Source organism: Delphinapterus leucas, chromosome 1 (assembly GCF_059928025.1).
Source record: "Delphinapterus leucas isolate spDelLeu-1000000601 "Yukka" chromosome 1, BTC_Dleu_Yukka2, whole genome shotgun sequence".
NCBI lineage: Eukaryota > Metazoa > Chordata > Mammalia > Artiodactyla > Monodontidae > Delphinapterus > Delphinapterus leucas.
In genome coordinates, this window is record NC_143129.1 from 133,142,208 (window position 1) to 133,167,935 (window position 25,728).

The 25,728-nt window shown below is 37.3% G+C and overlaps 1 protein-coding gene across 1 annotated transcript in view; it reads right to left on the minus strand.

Moving 5' to 3' along the window:
• Positions 1 to 8,234: 8,234 nt before the first annotated feature.
• SGIP1 (SH3GL interacting endocytic adaptor 1) overlaps positions 8,235 to 25,728 on the minus strand; it is a 130,412-nt gene continuing 112,918 nt past the window's right edge. Inside the window, exons 20-24 of the mRNA XM_089910545.1 lie at positions 21,792 to 21,947; positions 17,329 to 17,461; positions 13,632 to 13,834; positions 12,046 to 12,110; positions 8,235 to 11,473 (exon numbers count right to left, since the gene is read on the minus strand). Of these exons, the coding sequence (XP_089766671.1) occupies positions 11,259 to 11,473; positions 12,046 to 12,110; positions 13,632 to 13,834; positions 17,329 to 17,461; positions 21,792 to 21,947 (772 nt within the window). The 3' untranslated portion in view covers positions 8,235 to 11,258. The remainder of the gene's footprint in view (positions 11,474 to 12,045; positions 12,111 to 13,631; positions 13,835 to 17,328; positions 17,462 to 21,791; positions 21,948 to 25,728) is intronic.

Sequence of the window (25,728 nt, forward strand, 5' to 3'; positions counted from 1 at the left end):
ATACAAGTTTAGACATTCATTGGAATTATTTTATAATCTGTAAATCTGAGAGCCCTAACAGGGAGACACTGTGCTAGGCACTACAATAGAACTAAAACAGTCCCTGCCTTCAAAGAGCTGGCAGTTGAAGTGGGTAGGGCAGACAAGAACACAATCTAAAACCCCAGTGTGATCAGTGTCAAGGCAGACAGAGGCAAAGGGTACTGAAGGGCACACAAATACAGCAGAGGTACTGTGTGTTAGGAAGCGAGGCAGTGTGGGGGGTGTGTGATTGTGGACCTGTGTGTGAGTGTATGTACATGGGTGTGAGCATCTCTATGTGAGCATATATATGTCTCTGTGGGCATGTGCGTATGAGCATAAGTGTGTCCCCATGAGTGTGTGAGGCTGTGTGTATGAGTGAGTGTGTACATAAATGTGTGTGCCTGTGTGAGTGCCCATGTGAGCATCTCTTTGTGTATGTACCTGTGTGTATGAGTGATTATCTGTGTACCTGAGTGTGTGCCTTTGTATGTTGGTGTGTGCACCTTTGTATGTGATGTGTCTGTGCACCGAATGCATGTGTGCTTGTGTGTTTGAGTGTGTCTGTGTACATGAGTGTGCCTGTGTGAGCGTGTATATGTGTGAACAAGACATACAGAGCCTGTTTAAGTGGGTCATTCAGGTTCCAACCTTAAAGTGACACTGACAGACCTCGGTCTGCTCACCTGTTTCCAAAGCTGCCCCGCAGGCCAGAATTGGGACCTGGAGGTCCAGAGGGGCTGAGGCCGCCGGTGTCGCCAGACCTCAGGCAGACTGCTCAGAACTCATGCTGCTCCACGATCGGACCGGCTGGCCAGCTCTGCACTGGGCAACACTGTAAAGCCGAGACACACAGGCGGGCAGGAAACAAAAGGCCAGGACCTGCTTCCAGTTCCAAAAACTGGGGCCACTTTTTTCTTATTTCTTGGAGGGACGAGGAATAAGGCATTAGAGAGAGAGGTTGTGGACAAGGCAGGCAGGCCATTTCTAACACAGGGCCCTCCCCGCTTAGCCCCCTCGATCCTCGAACTTGCCTTTTGACTCTGTCAATCTTCTCTGCTCCTGCCCAGACGCGCTGCGGAGAGGGCGCACTTACCTAAGGCAGTGCTGGAGACGCAGACGCGACTCGGCGGGGGGCCTCCCGGACCACGGGCTCTTCCGCTGCCAGGACCAGCGCGGGGCGAGGCTCCCGTCTCCCAGGCTTCCCTCTGCCCGCGAATGCCCGCGCACTCCCCCTGGACTCCGCGGCCCGTCTCCAAGGTGACCTTCTCAAACAGAGTCCTTGGCCCGCCCCAGGCAGACATAGTAGTTGGGTAGTCCTCTGAGCCGCCTAAGGATGTAGAGGATCTCCTCGTCACTGCCCAGAGGGGGCTGCCCTGAGCCTGGCTGTGCCTTGGGGTGGTCGTGAGCTGGAGAGAAGCCGAGTCATTCTGTAGCGAGGGGGACATCTGGGAACTCAAGGGGCAGCCCTGAGAGCCCTCATCAGTTTCCTTTTGCAGATGTCAGGGGCAGGAGTGGGAAATGATGGCGGTTCCTAGGACGGGAAGTGCGAGGTACAGAGAGAAAGGAAAGCACCCCCTTCCCTTCCCCCGACCCCTGATGCTGCCTTCCACCACCCCAAGGCACAGATGGTTGATAATAGAGCTCACATTTACCAGGTACTGGCAAACAGTTTTAGTTTTATCTAGTCCTCCCAATAACTCTCTCAAGAAAGCACTGTTGGGACTTCCCTGGTGGCACAGTGGTTAAGAATCCGCCTGCTAATGCGGGGGACACGGGTTCGAGCCCTGGTCTGGGAAGATCCTACATGCCGAGGAGCAGCTAAGCCCGTGCGCCTAACTACTGAGCCCGCGCTCTAGAGCCCGTGGGCCACAACTACTGAGCCCATGTGCCACAACTACTGAAGCCCGAGCACCTAGAGCCCAGGTTTCGCTACAAGATAAGGCACCACAACGAAGAGTAGCCCCCGCTCGCTGCAACTAGAGAAAGCCCGCACGCAGCAAGGAAGACCCAACACAGCCAAAAATAAATAAATAAATAAAGCAATTAAAAAAAAAAAAAGCAGAAAGCGTTGTCAGTCCTTTACAGATTTAGAGAATTGAGATTCTGAGATATTGAATAATATGCCCAGGGCCGCTTGGAACTCATCGGCTTATGTTTTGGGCATTACAAACTTTCACGTTACACTTTCCTTGACACCACTCTCCCCAATCCTTAAAGGTTACGAAGATTTGAAATGGAGGCTGTTTGGGGTTGAGAACCCACCTGACATAAATAATAGGCCCTTCCTCCTTAATAACTATCCCTCTTCTAACCCCAGAGCCCTTCCCCCAACCCAAAGCAAACAAAACCAGACCCTGAAGGGACCTTCACATAGTGGGCAATCATTGGAAATAGAAAAAGATGGCGCCCTAAGCACCTAGCTTGGTGCATGTCCATTAATGAGCGCTCAGTGCAGCTAGAATTGGCTGTCAATAGCAATACATCTGCATAACGGTAGAGCGCATAAGGATTAGGATAGCATTGGAGAAAGAGCATTAACATTTTCTGGCCTGTCTCAATCCCTATTCACATAAAACTAAGAACAGGAAAGGATTGTTGACTATTTACTATATAATAGTTAGGAACTGTTAGGTGACTGATAAATATTATCTCATTTAATCTGTTCAGTGACCCTAGGATAAGGGAATAGTAATTCTATTTTTTTTTAAGATAAGGAAATGAAGAATCATTGAGTAACATGCTCAAGACTATAGTTAAATTATAGAATGAGATTTGTCCAACTCTATAGCCCTTGCACTGTGCCAGACCTTCTGCCCACCATGCCCACCCTAAATATGCAACGAAGTTTTCCAGAAATGTGGTAAAACTTTAAGAGGCTGGTAATAAAAGAGGTTCACAACTCAACTTATTTTTGTTTTTCATTTATTTTCCAGAAAAAAATCACATTTAAATAGTAACTTACTTATATATTTGATCTTTTCTCAAGTATAATTAAACTTTGTCCTGCAATGGGAACCGTAGTGGCAGTAATGTGCCATGATAAATAATTGCATATTCAGGATTTTGTAAAATGGGTGATTGGGAAAATTATGAAGGAAAAAACACTTGTAAAAATCATTATTTACAAAAAATGATATCCACACCTTTTCTAATTTATAAGGCAAGTAACATTAAAATGTTCTCATGGTTATCTTCAAGAAGTCAGTATTACACATTCATATCACCATTGTTCATCAGAGAGCTTTGGGCAGTTCTGTGAAGGAACAAACCCTTGCTTTTTTTTGCTGTTTTTTTCTTGAGCACGGCACATAAGCAGTAAAGATTTCATCACAGCTACGAGAATTAAGTATTCTCTATTGAATTACACATGTAGGAAAAAGAGCCAGCCATCAATATTTTAACTAATTTTAAAAGTATATTTGAGTATTTTACCCCAGAGTTTTTTTTTTTAATAAATATTTTATGCTCAAGGTATTTTGTGAAAATATGTACTCCATCCAAGGTCATAAAGACATTGTTTACTTTTGCTACAAAGATCATGGAGAACTCTAAATAAAAGCTACCACCAACTCAAAATATACACTAACAGCATTTTCTTTAAGAAAGACAGATGACTGAATTTTATTACCTTTAGAAATACAACAAAATTTCTGAGATATTTTTCCTAGTTTCTCTTATTGTTAAAAGTACAAAAAAAAGATCAATGCCTTCCATTGCCATTTAGTAGGCACCAAATTAACATTTGATCATTACATTCATACAGATCTCTATGCAAAGTGAAAAAAAAATTCTTTGTATATTGAAACCCAATACTCTTCAAACAGTTTAAAAAGCCAGCTCTACAAATGACTGCTTGGCCTGTAGTGAAGTCCTAATGAATTAAAAATTGAACTATATTTAGAGAAATGTAAAGTGATTCAGCTTTACTCTTTTCTGTCTGATAACAGACAGTTTACCCAGGAATTTTAAAGGAACTTTGTTGATTTTTTGTGAAAACGATTTGCAAAATAAAGCAAAGCAAAAAAGAACTGCTTAATGCTCATTAATAGAGTGTAGAGTCCTGCAAAATCTATACTAAATAGTGTATTTTTCCTAGGTTTAACTGAAATGTTTTTCATATAATTTCTAACAAGATTATGTAAAAATGCAGTCAGCATCAATTCATCATGATTCAATTTCTTAAAGTGTTTAGATAAAGTATTACCAAAGATTGTTCACTAGTATTAATTCTACTCTGTAAAGAAATTTGGACCATCTTCAACAGATAGCAGCATGATGTGATGGTCATAAGTGCAGATCCTAAAAATAATGCTTAAAAATTTAAAATAGTAAAACAATTTTATTGTTTTGTTTTGAATACTTTAGGTGATAAAGTTAAATTCACTAAGATATACTTATGAAATTTAAAGTAGATACTAAATCATTTAAAGTGGCAGAAATTTTCCTTAGAGTTAAAACAAAAACCCAGAAGCATCTTTCCAAAGCATTCCTGGTTATATTATTTGAAATTGCTGAAAGATATGTAAACCAGTGTTAAAAAGAAAACTTTTCTAAAGTTTCTTCAAGATGTGTTTAGAAAGAAAAGTGTTTTTCTGATCCAAAACTTTCTTAAGCTTCATTAAAACACTAACATTTATTATCAATGTCTAAGGAGTGGGTTGGGACTATGGTCTAGGATCATTTATTCTCAGACCACAGTGAACATTTGCCAGAAGCAGTAGTCCTGAACATGATTTGGAAAACACTGGAATACAGTGAATGAAGTAGAATTACCCTTTACTTATTTTCTTTTGCCAATTAAGGGACACATAAAAATATATTTGATTTTCATTGAAACATCTTTTCCTATAAGGTTAAAGATGTATTTAAAACAGGCAATGTACTGCACTAGAGATAGAAGGAGACAATTAGAAATACTATAAGTCAAAGGAAAAATAACATTAGAAGTTAAGCCTAGAGAATAAGTTATTATACCCATGGTGGATGTTAACAAGGAGGTGACTTTCTCTCCTAGGAATACTCATTTTGGATAGACATCAGATATTAAACATGAGGGACAGTGAAGAGGTCTGACCATGGTCAACTCAATAGACCCTAAAATTTGATCTTTCAAGAAGGATATTTGGTATTCAGTTAGATATTTAAAATGCAGCTCTAGCCTATAGAAGATTACAGAACATCAAAGAAATAGAAATGCTAGTGGGTTTTGTTGTTTGGTTTTAATACTTGGAGACTTAAACATTGCACTCCTATCTCATTTTTCCTCCATACATTCCACAGACAAAAAGTAATGTAATGGTAGCCATGTTTGATTCACAAATGAGCAAATGGCTTTTAACTACTGTTTGCTGAATGAAAAAAAAAAAATGGAAGGAGCAGGAAAATACAATAAAGCCTGAAGAGAGAAGTGCACATAGTAAAAGAGATGGGGTGGGTCATCAGAACAGTCTCTTTAATCAGTGTAACAATGATTGACTTGTTCATTCATATCAACAATTTAATTTGACTCATTTTAAGGAAACATCATGTTGACAACTTTTAAAGTGATATTTAGAGATCACCCTAATTTTGATAACATAAAAAAATTATGCTTCCATTTAAAAAAAATTGCTGACCAGAAAACCATGTAGCAAAATGAATACATTTACATTGAATGGGATTTTGCTCAAATGCATAATCTTTTGGAAAAAAGAAAGTTAAAAAATAAACAAACAAACAAGAAACCACAAACGCATCTCCTTAGTAGATATAGGCACATTTTACCGTGTCATTCAACTTTAACTGACAGACTGTGATTATTTTGAGAAAAAAAAGTGCAAAAATGAAAGCAATTGGTGCAACTGTTTTGGAATGACAGTAGTCCGTGCTTATAAAGCATCCAATTCAAAGGCCTACAAAATAAACAGTGTCAGCTCACAAGTTAGTTGCCTGTGTCCCTTGCAGGAAGGGAGCCATGTTTTAGGACATTTTATTTGGAATGAATGACAGCTTGCAACCTACCTACTTCTTTTAATCTTTTAAGACACTGACAAAAAGGACAGAAAAATGACAATGAGAGAATGCATTTCAGGTCAGTTTGAGATAGCATAAAAGAACTCTAAGGAAACAAGGAATTTTCCTAGAAAAATCCCTCTACCTTTTTTTTTCTTCAAGATTGTAGGAAGCTAAGTGGACTGAATGAAAAAATAAGCTCACTAGAAAAATGGTATTCAAATGATAATTGAATGTGTAAAATCTGATGAAATGTCAGAACTAAGAAGTATTTGAGAGATCTACTAGGGCAGTGATTCTCAAATTTTGGGTGCTGTCAAAATACATATTCTTAAACCCCACCCCTACAGATTTATTTATTCAATATCAATTTATTGATGCCCACTACATTCTAGGCTCTGGGGATATAGTGGTAACTAAGCCAAAATCATTTCCCATGTTAAATAAATGATAATACAAGTGGTCTACAAATCATGCTTTGAGAAACATATTCTTTTCCAAGAATTTTGCTTTTGGAATTATCCTTATTTTGGTATTAATTTTTCATAGCGCCTTTTACCTGGGTATTTAGTGGAATATGTATAGTAAAATAAAACAGAAGAGTTCATTTCCCAGAATGAACAAGTAAAACAGGTCAAGGGCTCCCACTGCTGTCAAGATAACTGGGTTACTTCCAGCTGCTGTGTCACTTTGGGCAAATTATAAATTTGTTTAAGCCTCAATGTCACCATTTGTAACATACTAATTAAAAAGAGTATCTACCATTTGGGGGTTGATATAAAGATTAAGTGAGCTAACATCTATAGTGACTGGTACATGGTAAGCACTCAAGAGAATATCAATTTTTATTGTATATCAATTACTATGATTGTACAAGTTTTTTTTAAAGCCCGCAAAGGTGGATCTCTCTGAGTCAACTAGAACCATGGCACTTCTGAGGTGGGAGAAGATTTATAGATCATGGCTGTGTTATTATGGTATTTAAACAGTGCTCTGGAAGACCAGATTTAAATTGCTGGAGGAACTCCTTCATTGCTCTGAGCTGTTTTGCCTAACAGGATTCCATGTGCAATTTTAGCAGAAAAAAGTTTGGCTGTTAAGAAAAGCTTGGAAACCACTGTCAATCTCAACTCCTCATTCTAAAGGTGAGAAATTAAAGAGGGCTATGATTTGTCCAAGGTCACACAACAAGAGTTAGTGGTAGAGCTAATGTAGTTACCAGGCTTCTTTGAAATGAATATTTGGAAATGGAAATATGAGTAATTATGGCCTCAAACACTTTGCAGATTGAGATTCAGTAAAAATACATAAAAACAAAAATAAAACAACCGTAGTTTAACTTTCTGAAGGGGATGTTTCCTCTCTATTCACTTGAAACCATTTGAAATGTGGACATTCTTTCTTTACAGGTGAAATGTACTTCCAAATACTATGCAGTGAATTTTCATTTTGGCTGTACGTGTAGAGAAGAATAAAGCTTTAAAAATAATTTAAAATTTAATTGTTTGGAATTGTATGTTCCAATTATGCTAAAATTCAGACTAATTCTTAAGAAAAATTATTTTTAAAAATAACATAAAAATATGGAATTTATTTGAAAAAAAATATTTCCCATGTTGCAAAATAAAGCATTCATACTTTCTATCTTGTTAGAGCAGAATCTTTTTTAATCATAATGCTCAGGAAATGGTGTTCTGGTTAATGAGAAGCCTTTCTTTTTATTTGAACCCTTGGTATTGAAAATCTAAATATGTACTAGCTCATTTTGTTTTAGGAATTGATAATGAATCTGACTTAGTGTTTCTTTTATAATTACATTGTCTAGGATCATTTTTCCTAACACAAATTATTATTGTACAGTACTTTGGATACAGGAGTAACAGGAGATTATAAACTACAAGATTAAAAAAAAAAACACCAAAATCAAATCCCTGCTATGAGTTAATTGTGTTATTATATGATCTATTTTCTGAAAGAAGAAGGGATATATTCTCTATGAAGGTTCTGGTATTCAATAATAATAATAAAAATATTTCAAAATTAATAATTTTGAAATCTCTGACTTTCATTCTGTTTCATAAAGACCGATTATGGAATCATAGGATATCTTCATAGTTTCAAATTTAGTGCCTAGAGACATTTGAATAATGTAGAGATCATTGTAATCTGTTTTAAATTACATTATATATCAACCAAATTATTCTATGAAAAGAAAACCCTTGTGTTTAATTACTAATTCACTCTAGAAAGATATAAAATAAAATAAGATATAATGAGCAAGACATGAGAACCAATAATATTTATACACTTTTAATATGCCTTTGTGTTAATATTCAATATGTTTTCTCATGAACTGATTTCTTAAAAACACATTTTTATATTCATATGCTGGATAATTCTCAATTTTCTGTTACTTACTCTCCATCGGTTTCAGTGTCTGAAATTTCCCCATGTTTCATGGGATTTAAAAGTTTGCATTTACTATTGTGGTTACAAAATCAAATTGAATATCTTTGCTTAAAGTGAGTTTATTACTTACTTGTTCAAAAAACTTCAACATCAGAGGCTGCTTGGCGAGCCAATTGAGAGTTGTTTGGACAGTAAGATTTCTTCTAAGGTAAAACAGGCCATTTTGAACATTCTCTTGGTAGCAAGCACTGATTGAGAAGTACAAATATTAATTTAAAAGGTTTCACTATAAACAATTGCCTGTCACAATCTCATTTTAAATGTAAGACTTCCAAAATTTAATTTGATTCTAAAATTTAAAGAGGCTAAAGCTTCTTTGTCAAGCATGAATGAATGTAAAATAAAATTTATCAACTAATGATGAATATAACAACTTAATAATTATAGTTATTTAATAGTATAACCTAGAGTAGGAATTAGTTTATGTTTAAAATAGGTTCTATGACTTAAAGGAAAATTCATGTTTTCAGATTGTAATGAAGGAAGGTTTTACAACTGGGACCCCTGAAGAAGAGCTTCTTCATCCCGAATTCCCATATTATGAGGCCAGACTGAGTAATTACAGTTTTTATTATACCTTGCAACAATGAAATCATAACATACATTTTTGATAACTCTCTTTTTGATTCCCCAAGAATGGCAAAGATTTATAGTTACATACAATGACTCTTATCCAAAAGGAAATTTATTGCACAATAATGTGGTTAGAATTTGATTTATAAAGCTTATTTTTTCCTTCCCAAATTATATAAATGATGACAATTAAAATTCTCCTTCTGGATTTAAGTAGGGGACTAAAACCTTTTTTTTCTGGGATATTTAGACTCAATGTTTTGGTTCCTATTGGTAAAGAGGAAGATGCTTGGTACCATTCCCCATGCTGGATGGGAGGCACTCTCTGTATAGAGTTATTGTGCAAAAGTTGTTAACCAGTTCAACTATGGAAATTCTTGAAATTTTAAAATCACAATTTTTGTTTTAGTCTGATTATTCAGTAATCTCCACATCTGCTAAACTGTGGAGAGAGGGGGAAGTAGTTAAGACTTCGACATCTTCTTTACTCTTGATTATAATTTCATAAACTTTAAATATGAATTGCTTTCCCTTTTTACACAAGTTATAAAAATAAGAGGGCCTGTTTACACAGTTTGCATTTTTATGAAATTTGCAGTTTGAAAAAAAAGCTTTTTAAAAAGTGGTAATTAATGCTTTTCTTTGAATATGCACATGTACCTTAGAATTTTTTTTTCTGAAATAGTTTCTGACTTTAACCCACTAAATATTTGAAGATAGAATTTTTATTTAGCACTAGAGTAAAACATACTAAGGACCGAAGAAAAGGAAGTTTTTTTCTGGTTCCACTGAATTTTCTTTGTGTGTGGCACCCCCTTATGACAGCTATCAATATTATATTTAAATTTTATATATTGACAAAATGCAATCTACCTCTGTAAGCATTGTGCCATTCAACAGTACTACTATTAAATTTACATACCACAGTTTAAATTACATCCATTTCAGGAATGGTAAAATGCTAAAACTCAAGTATAACTGCCTTACTGGAATGAGTACAATTTACAAATACAATAATTACATTTTAAAACCATTAACAATATTACACCTAGAAGTAAATACTGTAGGACTGGTCATCATGGTATTGTGTGAGGGAAATCATTGCTGAAAGTCATTGACATTTCCAGCAGATATACCCCAAGTGCAGATTTTGGTTTGTTTTCATCAAACCAAAATTAAAACCTGTTTCTCATACAGTAGTTCACCATTATACGAATCCTCCAAATCCTTGCATAAGATTTTATTAGTTATCTGCCAAGTATTTTCCTGCAAAATAAAACAACATATCAACAGTTACCTGCTAGTTCCATAATGTGGTTATTAAGTGGGTAACATTTCTATTCTTCCTGCCCTACTCCTAGAAGCCAATACTATGTAATTGAAGGGTACAATACTAACATAAAATACATAAAGTTTATTAAGTTTTCAACTTTCCAGACCAGCTAGTTGCCTTTTCACATTTCCATATAGGAATACTTTGCAGAGGTTTGGGTTGCCCAGAATAGCTTGGAAGATTTGTTCCTGGATGGGAGAATCCAACTTCTTATAGAAAGAGTAACCGTATAATTTCCACCCTGGGCCATTTTTGAGAACAAAATGGGTGTAGTTAATAATTACATCAATAAGGCAGACATAAAAACCAGGATGTATTCCAACAAATCATTGACCAAGATAATCACCTTAATATTGGGGAATCCCCACCAATAAACTCTCGTGTGTGCCAAAAACCTGTCTCATTATCACATTTCAGCTCTAGGCAACCACTTCTGATCTCTGGTCTAGACTTTTTAAGGTGCTATTAAAGTGAAGATGGATCCTCTTAGATCTCAGCTAAGCCTAGACAAGTCTAAAATCTATGAAGACCTGCTGAAGAAGAAAAGTTTTCAGATAAGAGATAAATTCAAAATTAGCATTCATCTTGCTTGTCAATGTAACAAAAGTAGGATTTACCCCCATTAACCTCAGTGTACACACCTATATAATGGGAATGACAGGTCAGTCCCATATAAGAAATAGCCAGAGCCATGATAAGTATCCAGGACCTTCCTGATTTCTGATTCCCAGTTTCATTGTCCTATTTTTACTTCATTCAACAATTGGTTTGCTTTCTGATTGTGATGGGAAATGGGGATTGGGAGTGGGGAAGAAGAGGAGGAAGGTGATCAGAAAATCACAACCTATTCCTTCTTAGGGAAGAGTAGCTAAGGCAACATTATTGTTTGCAGATGAAACTCACAAGATACCCACTTACCTGCAGCAAACCTTTTCTTGATGAGTGAAAATCTATACCCTGCTCCAACAAGTTCAATGTCACAGCCAGAAAGGGTGCTTCCTTCACTTGTAAACTGCACAACCAATGGGGAAGGTTTGCTTGGGCCTTCAGATAACTGAAATCTTGCCAATAAAGAGCCCACTCCTACAAAAAGAGTATTATTACAAGATAGTCAACACAACATTCTGGATATAACTTTGGAAATTGTATTCAAAGTTAATGTGCAAAATCGAACTTACTAGAAAATAGTATATGTTTCAGTATAAATAGAATAAAATTTATCATTAAATATTATTCATGACGTTTTTTGCACGCTGATAAAACTGTAATTCAGCCAAATGGTACTTCAAAATTTGGAAGCATGCTGCTTGGAAGGCAATGTATTTTCCAGTTTATGATTAATATCAGAGGAAAGTGAAAAATATCTAACTATCAGGGAGTGTGAGATCTGATACAGAATGGAAATATGCCTGATTAAAAGCTCTTCTCTGCTTAAAGTATGGTCTGTTTGATGTGGGGTCTTGGGCAGAAAAGAGGTAGCAGAGGATTCATTGAAGAACTATTTTCTTTTATTGGTTAAAATAAGTATATACCAAAGTGAACTGAAATATTTTGCTTACTTTTAGTGCTAAATGTATTTTGGTTAATAAGTTTCTAATATCTGAAAGTTATTTCAGCTTTATATATTAAATAAAATAAGCCTGTGATTACATTACCTCCATTTTCTGACTTCTGAGAAATATCAGGAATCTTCCACAATATTCTGTGCTGTTCAGCATTCCTAAAAATAAAGTAGATAAAAGACTTTTTCATATGCAAGGGTTTCTGTTTAATGGATGTCGTATTTTTCCAGATAGTATTAATTAATAAAAATGATCTTAAAAATTTTAGCTACAATTAAAGCATTATCTATCTATCGTCTATCTATCCATCCCTTCCCCTTTCCCTCCCTCCTTCCATCTATCTATCTATCTATCTATCTATCTATCTATCTATCTATCTATCTACCTACCTACCTATCTATCCCTTCCTCCTTCCCTCCCTCCTTCCATCTATCTCTCTATCTATCTATCTATGTATCCCTTCCCCCTTCCCTCCCTCCTTCCATCTATCTCTCTATCTATCTATCTATCTATCCCTTCCTCCTTCCCTCCCTCCTTCCATCTATCTCTCTATCTATCTATCTATGTATCCCTTCCCCCTTCCATCCCTCCTTCCATCTATCTATCTATCTATCTATCCATCTATCTATCTATCCCTTCCTCCTTCACTCCCTCCTTCCATCCGTCTACCCATCCATCCATGCATCCATTCATCCATACATAAATACTCTCCTTTCTCTTTCCTTATTGTAACTAGTCACAACACTGTCAGAGAGATAAACATTTAGAGGACAATGCAGTTAAATTTTTTTTTAACACATCTACTGAATAAATAGATGGGAAGTGTTAGTTGATCAATTAATTCAGGTAATTTAAATTGGAGCTGTCACATGGCTGACATTCTATTTTTTTTTCTTTTTTAATGTTCTACTTTTTGCTTCTAACAATCATGTGGAAAAGCTGGAGTATTTTTCCTTAGGAGAAAAGGATTTTTTCACATCTGCTATTGGTACTCAGTGTCTATTCTGTTTCTGTTCCCATACCTTCTCTAGTGTGCCTTTTAATAGTCCAGAGGCTGCAAAATGAAACTCAGACTCCCTTGTAATTAGGGTCCTAGATGCAGATTAGGGTCCATCAATTATAGGTACTACTTGAAATCTGGAGGATAGAAGGGAGGCAGAGGCCATTTTCCTGATGCTTTTTGGGCTGTTTTCTGCTGGTCAGCAGCCTAACTGAGATGTGGGGATCTTGTTAAACAGTGCTCCAGTCCAGTCTCAGTTTTGTAGTTGTTGAGAAGCAGTTTAGGCAGTGCCAGTAGGAGCTTTCTTATCCTTGGACTCTCATGAGGGTGGTGGGTTCTTGAATTCAATGGCTCCACTGACAGCCTTCTAATTTTTCTCCTTCCTGGTTGTAGCAGAGGTAGCAGCTCCCCTGGTGGACCAGTTCTGCAATCTTCTGGGAAATATTCTTGGAGATCCAGTCTAAAGCTTGTTCCTCTTTTTTTGTGTGAACATCTAAATCCCTGTGTTAAATCATTTTCTGCTTGAAATTAGCTATAGCAGCTTCTGTTTAATGCCCTGAACCCTGACACCCAGGCCTGCTGTGATCTCTTCCTGTAGGAAACACAAATGCTAAAAAGTCTGTGATCCCTTTGCCCAGGAGACCTTTGGTGAAGAGGAAGGGGGCTAATGGCTCCTTACCAGACTGCTGGTGGGAGCACAGCCTGGAGCTTGGTTACCCCTCCATCTATGGGGACCAGGAACTGCACATTGTTGAGGGCCACGGCCGTTGTCATTGCATCCGTATTGTATTTGTAATCTATGCGCAGGTCGGTGCTTGCCGGCTCACATCGCCAGTTCACTGCCAGGTTCAGAGGTGTGGACTGAATGCCCTGGGCTGACACCTTGCCAAAGACAGGAAGGAGAACATTTAAGGCTTGAATATTAATCTGAAACAAACACAGAAGCTATTATTATCTCCCAATGGAATATTCTTAGATATCAAAATGTCATAATGTTGTTTGTGCTGCTCACAAATGAGCACTCAGTAAAAAAATCACCATGAAGGGTGCCGTATGAGTGAGAGCTGGGTGCTTCAGGTGAACTGTTACAGATTAAAAATATAAAATCAATTATTAAAGTTTCTATAGCACTTTAGAGTTTACAATGCACTTTATGTCAGATAGGGAGCTGGTAGCACACTGGTTAGGAGCTGAGGCCAAGAAGGCAGACAATCCTGGGTGTGAGGTCGTTTTTCCTTTCTTTCTTTCCCTTTCTTTCTTTCTTTTAATTGAAATAGAGTTGCTATACAATATTATATAAGTTACAGGTGCACAATATAGTGACTCATAATTTTAAAGGTTATACTCCATTTACAGTTATTATAAAGTATTGGCTATATTTCCCATGTTGTACAATATATCCTTGTACCTTATTTTATACCTAATGGTTTGTACCTCTTAATCCCTTACTATTGCCCCTTCCCCTTTCCCTCTCCCCACTAGTTTGTTCTCTATATCTGTGAGTCTGCTTCTTTTTTGTTATATTCACTAGTTTGTTGAATTTTTTGATTCCACATATAAATGGTATCATACAGTATTTGTCCTTCTCTGTCTGACTTGTTTCACTTAGCATAATGCCCTCCAAGTCCATCCATGTTGCTGCAAATTTCATCCTTTTTTATGGCTGAGTAGTATTCTATTGTATACATATACCCCACATCTTCTTTAACCATTCATCTATTGATGGACACGTAGGTTGCTTCCATATCTTGGCAAATTGTAAATAATGCTCCTGTGAACATGTACCTTTTCAAATTAGTGTTTTTGTTTTTTTCAGATATATTTGGGTGTGAGTTCTGATTGTCACTTCCAAGCTGAGTGATCTTTGACCAGTCACTAAAAACTTCTCTGTGCCTCAGTTATTTCCTCATCTGCCAAATGGGAATGATAATATATATTTTTTAATTTTTAAAAATGTTTTTGGCTGTACCATGTGGCATATGGGATCTTAGTTCCCTTACCATACTCATGGCCCCTGCACTGGAAGGGTGGACTCTTAACCACGGGACTGCCAGGGAAGTCCCAGAAATAATAATAATATTTATGCCTAGAGATGTTAGGAAGATTGAAGAAGATGTTTTATATGAAACACTTGGCCTAGTGCCTCATATACAGTAAGGAGTTAACATTTTAATACATGTTACCTATTAATATTCTTATCATATTTGCTCTTCACAAACCAGTGAGTTAGACAAAGGTGAATTTGACTAAGGAAAAGCCAGGTTTGAAGAAGCAACAAAAAGTTACAAGACAATAATATCAACTAGAATCCTGGGCTCACAGTGAAAAATTTGCAAGGTTATTACTTCTATGTACCTTTTATAAGTACACGCGCACAGCAGGGGCCGTGTGGGTGGTGTCTGTGCCCTTGCAGTTTTACTCGTGGAGTATAAGTTTTGCTGATTTTAAAGAATATAAACAGCTCTTTATTGGCCTAGTAATGCCTGCACATATGGACACCACGTGGACCTGAAGGCAGGCTGTGCTTAAAAGTCAGGCATGGTTTTGCTGCAGAAACAAACCCAGACATGGATTCTTTTATAAAATGACAGACATGGCTTTTGATGACATAATTTTAGTTTGATGACCATTATAATAAAAGCTTTAAAACTTTATAATAAAGTTTTTAAACTTTAAATATTTTTAGCAGCCCAGTCCTCTGCAAATGCACTTTTATGTAGAAGTCTGTTACTTAAGATATAGCTCAAAAGCAGAGCAGACCCACTCTCTCCACCCATTTCTATACTCTGTCCTTGGCAGGAGTTCTCAACTTCTCAGTAGTTCCTCTACCTGGGGAGGTGCTTTATGGATATGTGATTGTCCCAGTTACTGGGAGGGTGCTACTGGTGGCCAGAAAGTAAACATGATGTGATTTGATCCCACAAAATGCTAATTATGCCTCCCAACCAATCCCTTGCATTGTTGAAAAACAATAACAACAACGCAACTAAACCACAACAAAAGGGATTCCTCAGAGCACCTTTAAAACAAAATGTCAGGCCTAGGGCTACTTACATTTCACAAAGTGCTTTGAAATGTGTTAGGGTGTGAGCTCCTCACAGCCTATAGAATACCTAGGTAGGAATCATTTTCTCCTAATTTACAGATGAGGAAACTGAGGCTCAGGGACATTAAGTGCCCAAGGTGAGTGGACAGTAGGAAGCTGACTTAATTCCAGAATTCAGTCTCTTGCCTTCATTATAGTACTTTATACCAAGCTCATATTGCAATAGGTGAATTCTGTTTACTTTCTACGTTTTGTTATAATGTCCAAAGCTTCAATGGTATTATTCTTACTAGAAAAACATTATATTCATTTGTATTTTTGTGAAATGTACAATTACATAGATGCTTCATGTTCAATGGTTCCCTTAGAACATGTGGTTTTCAATCCACAGGGTGCATTATAATCATTTGGAGGACTTGTAAAAATATATACACCTACGTCACATCCTGAACCAATTAAATAAAAATCTCTGGGAGTGTCAGGGCCTAGTAGATGTCTCTGTCTCTGTCTCTGTCTCTATCTTTATCCCTCTCCCCTCCCACCTCCCCATCTCCATCTTTATCTATAAATAGATTTTTATATAGACATCTATCTATATTTATATCTGTGTCTGTCTATAATTAGCACCAGTTCAGAATCAGCATTTGTTTATAACCGCCCTGGTGATTGTAAAGTACACTCATGTTTGAGATGCACTGATTTCTATTAAAGTACAACTTTCAAAAGAGATCAAGTGGCTAGGAATCAGTGGGATACTCAAGCTCTATAGAACCCTGGTTTGAAACAGGCTTATTTATTAAATCAGTAATATTCTGGGGTAAAGGGAAATCCTAAACACAAAAAGAAAGTACTCCTATCCTGTAATGTGTTGTACGAAATATTCTCATTAAATTATTTCTTAACGTAAGTTTCATCAGAATTTATTTCATAGACTATCACATTATGAAAAAACACCAAATTACTTACATTTAATCATTTAAAGTAAGAGATTTTAGTACGGTAATATCTTAACAAAATTACAGTGAAATATTTTGTCCATATTTGTAATCTTAATTGATGTGGTTTTCTGAAAATTCATTTTTTGGCATGTTTCCCTAAATTTGAATGAAATTTTTTACTTGCAGGTTTCAACTAATAAGAATATGTATGAATATTCTTGACACTATATAGCCTCCAAATAGTCTTTTAAGGTTTCTATTTTCTTATAAAGTCTAGCTTTTAAATAATATTGAAAGAAATTTTACTTTGTCTACTTTTATTTAATGTTAGGTATGTTAGAATATACATTTGTAATGTGAAAGAGACACCTTGACCATATAAATAGGCTTACCTGATATTTGAGCATATCCACGTTATAATATGTAGCCTGGGGCTTTTGTTCCGACACTTTCTTTAGATGAATCATCAAATTTGGCATGTTTACCCAGAATTCCTTGGTATTGGCATCATTTTGGGTATTATCACTATTCAATTGGGAAGAAAAAATGATTGAGTAGCATTTTGTAACCAACATAAACCACACAAAAAAGCATATTTTCAAATTGTCATCTGATTTCTATCTCCATCTTTGACAATTTGTAGAGATTATATTATTAACAATAGTATAGTTTTAGTATAATTGCAGTCCTGAATGGTATTATGTTAATAGATTAATACCCATAGGGAGGCATTATTGTATTGCTATAAATCTCAGTGATTTGTACCCAGTTATATTACCCAGTAATATTAACCAATCGATAACTGGTTGCTTTAAACACTGAATTATTTATTAACCCAAATTTAATAGCCCTTTCTACATTGCCACCATTTCCTATGAATTAGTCAGTTAATGCAATCAAGGAGCTGAGAACATTGATTTTCTTTTGAATTTACTTGAACAGTAGGGTCTCAGAAATTACTTAGTAAATATTTGTAAGCAAACATTTGTAAACAAATGTGTAAACAAATATCTGTAAACACGGTCTTTATCTCCAACTGAGGAGAAAACGGTGATACTAAAATTATCATGCTCCTTTTTTAGCATTCACAATAGTTCATCTAAGAGTATCTAAATCATTAAAAGTCACCTCACTTATAAGATGATCCTGGAATTTAAATGATAATAACCATGGTAGTTACACTGGAGAGTGCAGTCTTGGTGAATTAAGGAGTTTTATATTCCTATGAGGGTCGTCAATGTTACTCTGCGGCCTCTCCACAGGCCACTCCCCCCATGTCTTGTGAAAATGTTTGTCTCAATGGCAAAAAGAATCAGGCTAGAGTGTGAAAAGCATCTGCTCACTTCTCACATGATGAAAAAACTGGGACACAAGTGGCTCAGTAATTTACTGACATTTCACTTTCAGAATATCCTATGTAATACAATAATAGTAGCTAGAAGTTTTTGAGCCTCTATTATGTGCTAGGCACTCTGTTAGATACATTATAAACTATATCATTAAAATCTATCCTGCAAAAGAAGAATTATCTTCCTTTTTGAAAATAGGCATATGTTATAAAAAGAGAAAATTAGAGGTCACAGAGACAGAAGGGTGTGATACAGTGATAAAGGCAGGTCGAAAGTAAGTTCCTATGGTTCAGCCTCCAGAAGCCAAGCATATCAAGAGCTGAGTCAAAAAAACCCATCAGGGCATTGAATCTGCTTCTGGTCAGTTAGGAACGAGTGGTCGTGGGCACCAAGTCTCAGCAGGACCCCTGTGGTTCTGTTGTGCCTGCTATAGGTTGTTGAGGACAGAGAAAACCCTGTGCCTCTGGGCAGGAGGAAGTGAATGGAAAAGACTCCTGGCCCCTCGTCCTTGCCCCTGGCTCAGCTAAGCTAAGGATGCTGATAAGTGTTGTCTAAACTGTTATTATCTAAAACATCCAAGTTACCCAGAGTCTCCAGAGTGGTAGCTACACAAGGAGGCTGGAGCTAAGAACAATAGAGGTTTAGCAAAATTAAGTAATTTACTTAAGGTTGAACAGCTAATAAGTAAGAGAGTCAAGATTCCAGCCCAGGTCAGTCTTACTGCAGGTCATACTTTCCCACTATACCAAAAGAGGTGTGGAATTAATATCCAGCAACATTTTATTAATTTGTGCTAAGTAAATCCAAATAACTGAGAAAATCCCAATTATATGTTTAATAACAAAATAAGCTCAGTCATATGTCTGTGAAAACATGTCTATGAAAATTCCTCAGAGAACTTGCTTTAACAAATAGTCAAAAAAGGTTTGTCAATCAAAACCTTGCACAGAGATGCAATTCTTGAATACTAATAAAGCCTTGAGAATTCTTCAGACTCAATTGGTTTAGCGATTGTTCCTGAACATCCTTTGTAAGCCAATCCCTTTCATAAGGGAGAAGTAGAAGTAAATTTCAATTTGGTCCCTGTCACAGGGATTGCAAACCCAAATGTCTCCAGGGGCCAAGCTGCTAACCTAAATAAGTCTTTCAGTAAGGATAACTGAGAAGATTGGCTGGGTGTAAGATAACAGATGAAGAAAGGCTTGAACAGCATTTGAGAATAATGCTTGGTTCCATGACCTTTTGAAAAGTAGGGGTGGCAGCAGGGGTGGTGGAGTGGAGCTACATACCAAAACCAAACAGTCTCTAGGACTGATGGGTCACCAATCACAGCCCTGACACAATCATCAAATACTTAGAGCTAATAAAGTCCAAATTAATAAGAATTTTTTTGTTTTTGCTTTTGTTTTGTTTAAAAAACAACTTAAGGGTCCATATAATGTTTTGTCACACAAAACATTCTCAGACTGATATTCAGTTCAATTCATAAGACTGATATATTAATATAAGTATAAAACTCTGACACATATGCCTAAGAACTTGGCAACATAACTGCCTAAAAGTGCAACAAAAGCTATAACTATCACACCAGTGATATTTACAGACAAACTGGTGAGATGGTGGCACGTAATTCCTAACTTCAGATGGAGGAACCTAGAAAAATAAAATTAACTCGCTGTGAGGCTCGCTGTGCACATCAAAAACACGGAGGGAAACTGAAATAAGAAGTTCCCAATTTCCAATCTTGATCATTTCACATTTATTTTTCATTTAAAGGGTGAGCATTTCTTTTGTATTTTTAAGCCTGGAATCAAGTTTGCCAATTAAACCATCGCAAGGACCAAAGAGAAGGAGGTGATCTTGGTCATCACCTGAAACACCGGTGACTGTTTTTTCATCACGGGAGCGAAAAAGTCTCATTCGGGCAAGAGAAAGAGAGTGACTGTATTGGTCCTCAGATTCCAAATAACCTTTAGTTATTTCTACATAAATATCCAGCTTGACAAAATTCTCTAAGTTATAGTTGAATTGTTCATTCATTCAACAAAGACTACTCAAGTCCTTATTAGGCATAGTGGAAGGTACTGAGGATACAGTGGTGAACCAATAGATGTGTTCTATTCCCTCATGGATTTTACAGTCTAGTGGGGGAGATGGATGGATGAAGAAGACAAATAGATATGTAATTATTAGTTTTAGTAAGTGTGACAAAGGGAAGAATAGGGAAGATGGAGAAAGAATAACAAGGCGATGTGATTTAGTGTGGGAGTGGGGAGGAGAGTGGGGAGGTCAGGGGAGGCTGAGTGGAGCTGAGATCTGAAGGATGAATGAGTCCGGTGAAGAAGGGTGGGAATCCTGTTGGAGGCAGAGGAAACAAGCATACAAAATCTTGATGTGGGAAAGGACTCAGCAGTTCCCAAGACTGGCAGGTCTGGCTGGAGCTACAAGGATTCTGAGGAGGATGGTGGGAGATGAGGACGGACAGACAGGCAAGAGTGGATGACTCAGGGTCTTGAAGGCAATGGTAACAAGTTTGGATTCTGGTACAGATGCAATGGGAAGCCATCAGAGGACTACGAGCGAGGATAACCTGATTTACGTCAAAAAAGGTCATCTGGTTATTGTGTGTAGGAGTGGGGCAAGACTGGATGCGGGGAGGGAAGGAGGAAAGCAGTTGCTGTGGTCCAGAGAAATGACAGTCATCATTTGGATAGAAGAAGTGATGATAACAGGGAAAAAGTGGCCATTTTAGAGAGAGAATTTTGGATGGAATATCAGGACTTATTGATGGAAAAAACTGTCAAGAATGACTTTTTTGTCTCATCCATTGTCAATAATTAACTTGTAGAGTGGATCATTTTTTAGTAGCATGTATATATGTGTGTGTTGTGTGAATGTGCATGTGCGTATATATATATATATATATATATATGATAAAGACATCAAATTCAGATTTAATAGGAAATGTGAAGAAGTGTATTTATGTAAACAAATTCACATAAGCTTCTTTGATGCCATACATGTAAAGTTCCATCAAAACAATCATCATTACAGTACAATGAAATTACATGTTTAACAAAGAGATTTTCAAGCTTATATGAAGAGTAGCTCACAGTTCAGATATCATTTGATTTTAGAAGATGGTAATACAACAAATGGACTTTATTCTTTTTATTGGGCTCATTTTCCACCATCCTCATCCATTGTCTACCAGTGATAAGCAAAACAGACAATGACTAAATTGTCACTAATGCAGATTTCATTACTCTAAATGTCTCTTTAGCCACTTGAGATAGATGGCCATTAAAATACATATATGCACACACACACAATCACCCACCAACAATTTTTACAGCTGGTAAAAGTTCTGGGATTGAATCTATAAACATATCTGAGTAGCGGTAATTTCAGTACAGTGTATCTCTCTCGCTAAAGTACATCCCTCATCTAAGAATAAGGTGCTAAGCCACACACATCTCTAAAAAATTTGTGCAAAATATATTTACCAGCAGAGAAGTTGGGGATTTGGCAGGACGTGTTCTAACCTGCTGAAATTTGTCACCCGAAAAGTCAGGGCAGCTGGCGATGGGTTGTTGGCAAAGTGTCTGGTGATGCCGGCAGGAAAGGACAACACCATTTCTCCAGTAATCTTCACGATACATCTGGCATATCACAACACGTGAGAGGAAAGAGAGGAAACCTAGGTCAACATGTGAATCAAAGCAGTTGTGAAAAGCAAAGATTTCTGTAACAATATGATACAGCAGAAGAGAGGAAAAGTAAGCTCTTACAATATCTAAAGAACTGAGGACTCAAAGGTTTATTTTAACACGTCTCCAAAAAAGGTGGCTATTTTGTTGAAGGTGTTTTTGTACCGTTAGAAGAAAAGTGCAGCTTTTTTCTTTCTGTAGAAAAGTCTGTATGTTCACCTCACAAACAGAATCATTTATTCTGGTGATTCTCTCTCTTTGACTGCTGAATTGATGGCAGCATATTTGACGATACTAAATTGCACAATGTTATCACACTATTCACTGGGACTTATTTTAGTTCTCTGAGTAATGTGATTGATGCCTTGAGTGTGTTCTTTTATGGACACATGGGGTAAACTTCCTGCTTCCCACTTAATTAGATCTTTATTCCATTAACTTGTCTATCTGGTTGAAATGATAAAATCAGTCATATATATAAGTTAACACAGTTGGATGATAATTTGGAAGGAATAATAATCCTTTCTAAAAAAGGGCTTTATTGAAGTATAGTCGATATATAATAACTGGTGCTTATTTATAGTGTAAATTTCCATCATTTTTGACATAATCTACACCTATGAAACCATCACACAATCAAGATAATCAAGATATCCAACGTCCCTAAGAGTCTCCCCCTATGTTTTTGTTTTCCTCTCTCCTGCCCTTCTCCATCCTTTCCCTCTATGTCCCTTGGTAATTACTAATATATTTTCTGACATTACATATTAGTTTGGACTTTCTAAAATTTTAGATAAACAGAATTGTAAGGTGTGTGATTTTTTTTTTTTGGTCTGATTTTTTCCACTCAGCATAATTATTTTGAGATTCATCCATGTAGTGTATGAATCAATAGCTCATGTCTTTTTATTGCTGGGTGGAATATGGATATACCACAGGTTCGTCTTGAAAATTCATTCACTTGTTGAAGAACATTTGGATTCTTTCTGTCTTTTGCCTATTACAAATAAAGCTGTGATAAATATGCGTGTACAAGCCTGTGTATGGGCACATGCTCTTATTTCTCTTGGAGAAATATATGACTGGATCACATGATAGGTGTACCTTTAACTTTTTAAGAAACTGCCAAACTCTTTTGTGAAGTGGAAAATACAGCTGAGTGTGAGAGTTTCAGTTCCTCTCCATCCTCACCAACATTTGGTAGGATCTGTCTTTTGATTTGTCATTCTCATAGGTGAGTAACAGTATCTTATTGGTTTTTTTTTTTGTTTGTTTGTTGTTGTTTTTTTTGCGGTACGCGGGCCTCTCACTGCTGTGGCCTCTCCCGTTGCGGAGCACAGGCTCCGGACGCGCAGGCTCAGCGGCCATGGCTCACGGGCCCAGCCGCTCCGCGGCATGTGGGATCCTCCCGGACCGGGACACGAACCCGCGTCCCCTGCATCGGCAGGCGGACTCTCAACCACTGCGCCACCAGGGAAGCCCTCATTGTTGTTTTAGTCTGCATTTCCCTAATGGCTAAGGGTCTTAGCACCTTTTCACGTGCTTATTTGTCATCAGTTATTTACTCAGGTGAAGTGTCTGCTCAGATTTTCTGCCAGTTTTTAAAACTGAGTTTTCTGTTCTCTTATTAATTTGGTTTGTTTTTTTTTTTGGTACATTCTGGATGTAAGTAATTTATCAAATACATGCTTTGCAAAGATTTTTTTCTCCCCAGTCGGTGGCTTGTTTTTTTTTTCTTTCTCTTAAGAGTAATTTGAAGGGCAGAAATTTTAAATTCATCAATTTATTCTTTTATGGGTTGTAGCTAACACTTTATTCTTTTGGAGTCTTATCTGAGAAATCTTTGCTAAATCCAAGGTCACAAACATTCCACCTATGTTTTATTCTAGAAATTTTTAATTTTTAGTTTTACATTTAGCTTTATGATCTATTTTTGGTTAATTTCTGTATATTTTCTGTGCGGTATGCGTCCAAGTTCATTTTTTAGTGTGTGGATATGGGTATCTAATTGTTCTATCACCATCTGTTGAATTTATCCACTTGGTAATTTTGTTGAAATTCAGTTGTCCATATATGTGTGGGCCTATTTCTAAATTCTCTATTCTGTTCCATTGATCTATTTTGTCCGTCTTTACACCAATCCCACACTGTCTTGATTGCTGTAGCTTTAAAGTTATTCTGAGATCAAGTAGTATTAGTCTACCAACTTTGTTCTCTTTCAAAATAGTTTTGGCTATTTTAAGTTCTTTGTATTTCCACATGAAACTTAGGATCACTGTGTCAATTTCTCCGTAAAATCAGTGGAGTTCCAATTCACCCTTTACTGTCTGCTCTGAGAGAATTAGCATTGGGCCATTAATATATTTTTTCTTTGCCAACGTAACAGGCACTATCTTACTTTTTGTCAGTAGAGGGCACTAGAAAGACATTGCAGGAAGAAGAGACCTTTTTCCCCTTCCTGGTTCCAGTGCGCTTGCTAGGCAGTCCTCTGCAGTACTCAAGGCTTTTCTAGAGCTAGGCTCCTGCAGTGCAGGAGGCACGTGGCACCCAAGAGTGTGGGTACTGCAACCCGTGTGGCTTTGCTAGTGCCCAGTAACTGGCAGCTTCCGCAGCCTCTGGCTCCTGAGGTACGTGTGGCTGGGCTGTCCCAGTGCCCAGCTCTTTTAATGCAGATGGGGTCCCTGGCTCCAGGCTCCTATCATATGCACACCTTCTCCATAGCCAGCTTCTGCAGTGCATGGTGGTCTGAGGTACCCACAGGCCATTAGCTTCCTCGGGCACCCTCCTCAGCCAGTTTTGCAGTGGAGTGTGTCTCAGTGAGACACCTCCCATGAACGCCTGTGAGTCTGCTGGGCTCTCCCTATGCCATGGCCTGGAAACTCTCCAGGAAGTCAGTTGGGTCAATCATAATCTCACCTCTCAGGGGTCACTGTCCTTCACCTGAGGTCCTGTGTCTTGCAAACCATTGTTTCATATATTTTGTCTGTTTCTGCAGTGTTTTCAAGTAGAAGGGTAAATTGGTCCCTGTTAATCCACCTTAACCAGGAGCAGAAATCTCAAAAAGATTTTTCTTCTTTGGGAAATGCTAAATATTTAAAATGAGTGAACTTCTTTATAACTTTCCTATACATCTGGATAATTGACCCTTGTACCATTTCTGCAACTTTAAGTTCAGGAGTGTACTTTCTAGGGAAATTGAGGTTAATAAATGAAAATTTCGCTCGCACTTGAATACAGGAAACTCTATTTGCCCCATAGTCACCTTGTATGCTGTGTAATTGTGATTGATGAGGCACAGTGGCTCAGATGAGATGGTCCTTGGCCATTCAAAACAGCTTGTGTGAAGAACTGCTATAGCCTTGTATGTGTAAGGCTGGGTTTGGGGTAGAGGTGGAGGGCAGGTGAGCTTCCTAAAGTTGCCATGTGCCCCTCCTCCCACTCAGATAATATCATCCCTAACTCTGAACTGCTCTGAATGAGAATTCTGGTTTCTGGAAGTTTGCCCCTCCATCCCTGCTGCAGAATATTGCTGATCTCTCAGTTTGGTGCCAACTCTTCTTCCTTCTCTATCTTTCAGACCCATAAGGCTTGCTTGATTTACTGGTGATGAATTGGTGCTAAGCCTGGACTTCCCCTTAAGCTGAGTCTACTCTTTATGTTTTTCAACATGTGGGCAAGAAAAATTTTATTTGATGACTCTAGAAGAAAATAATAACTACTCAGAGCACTTGTT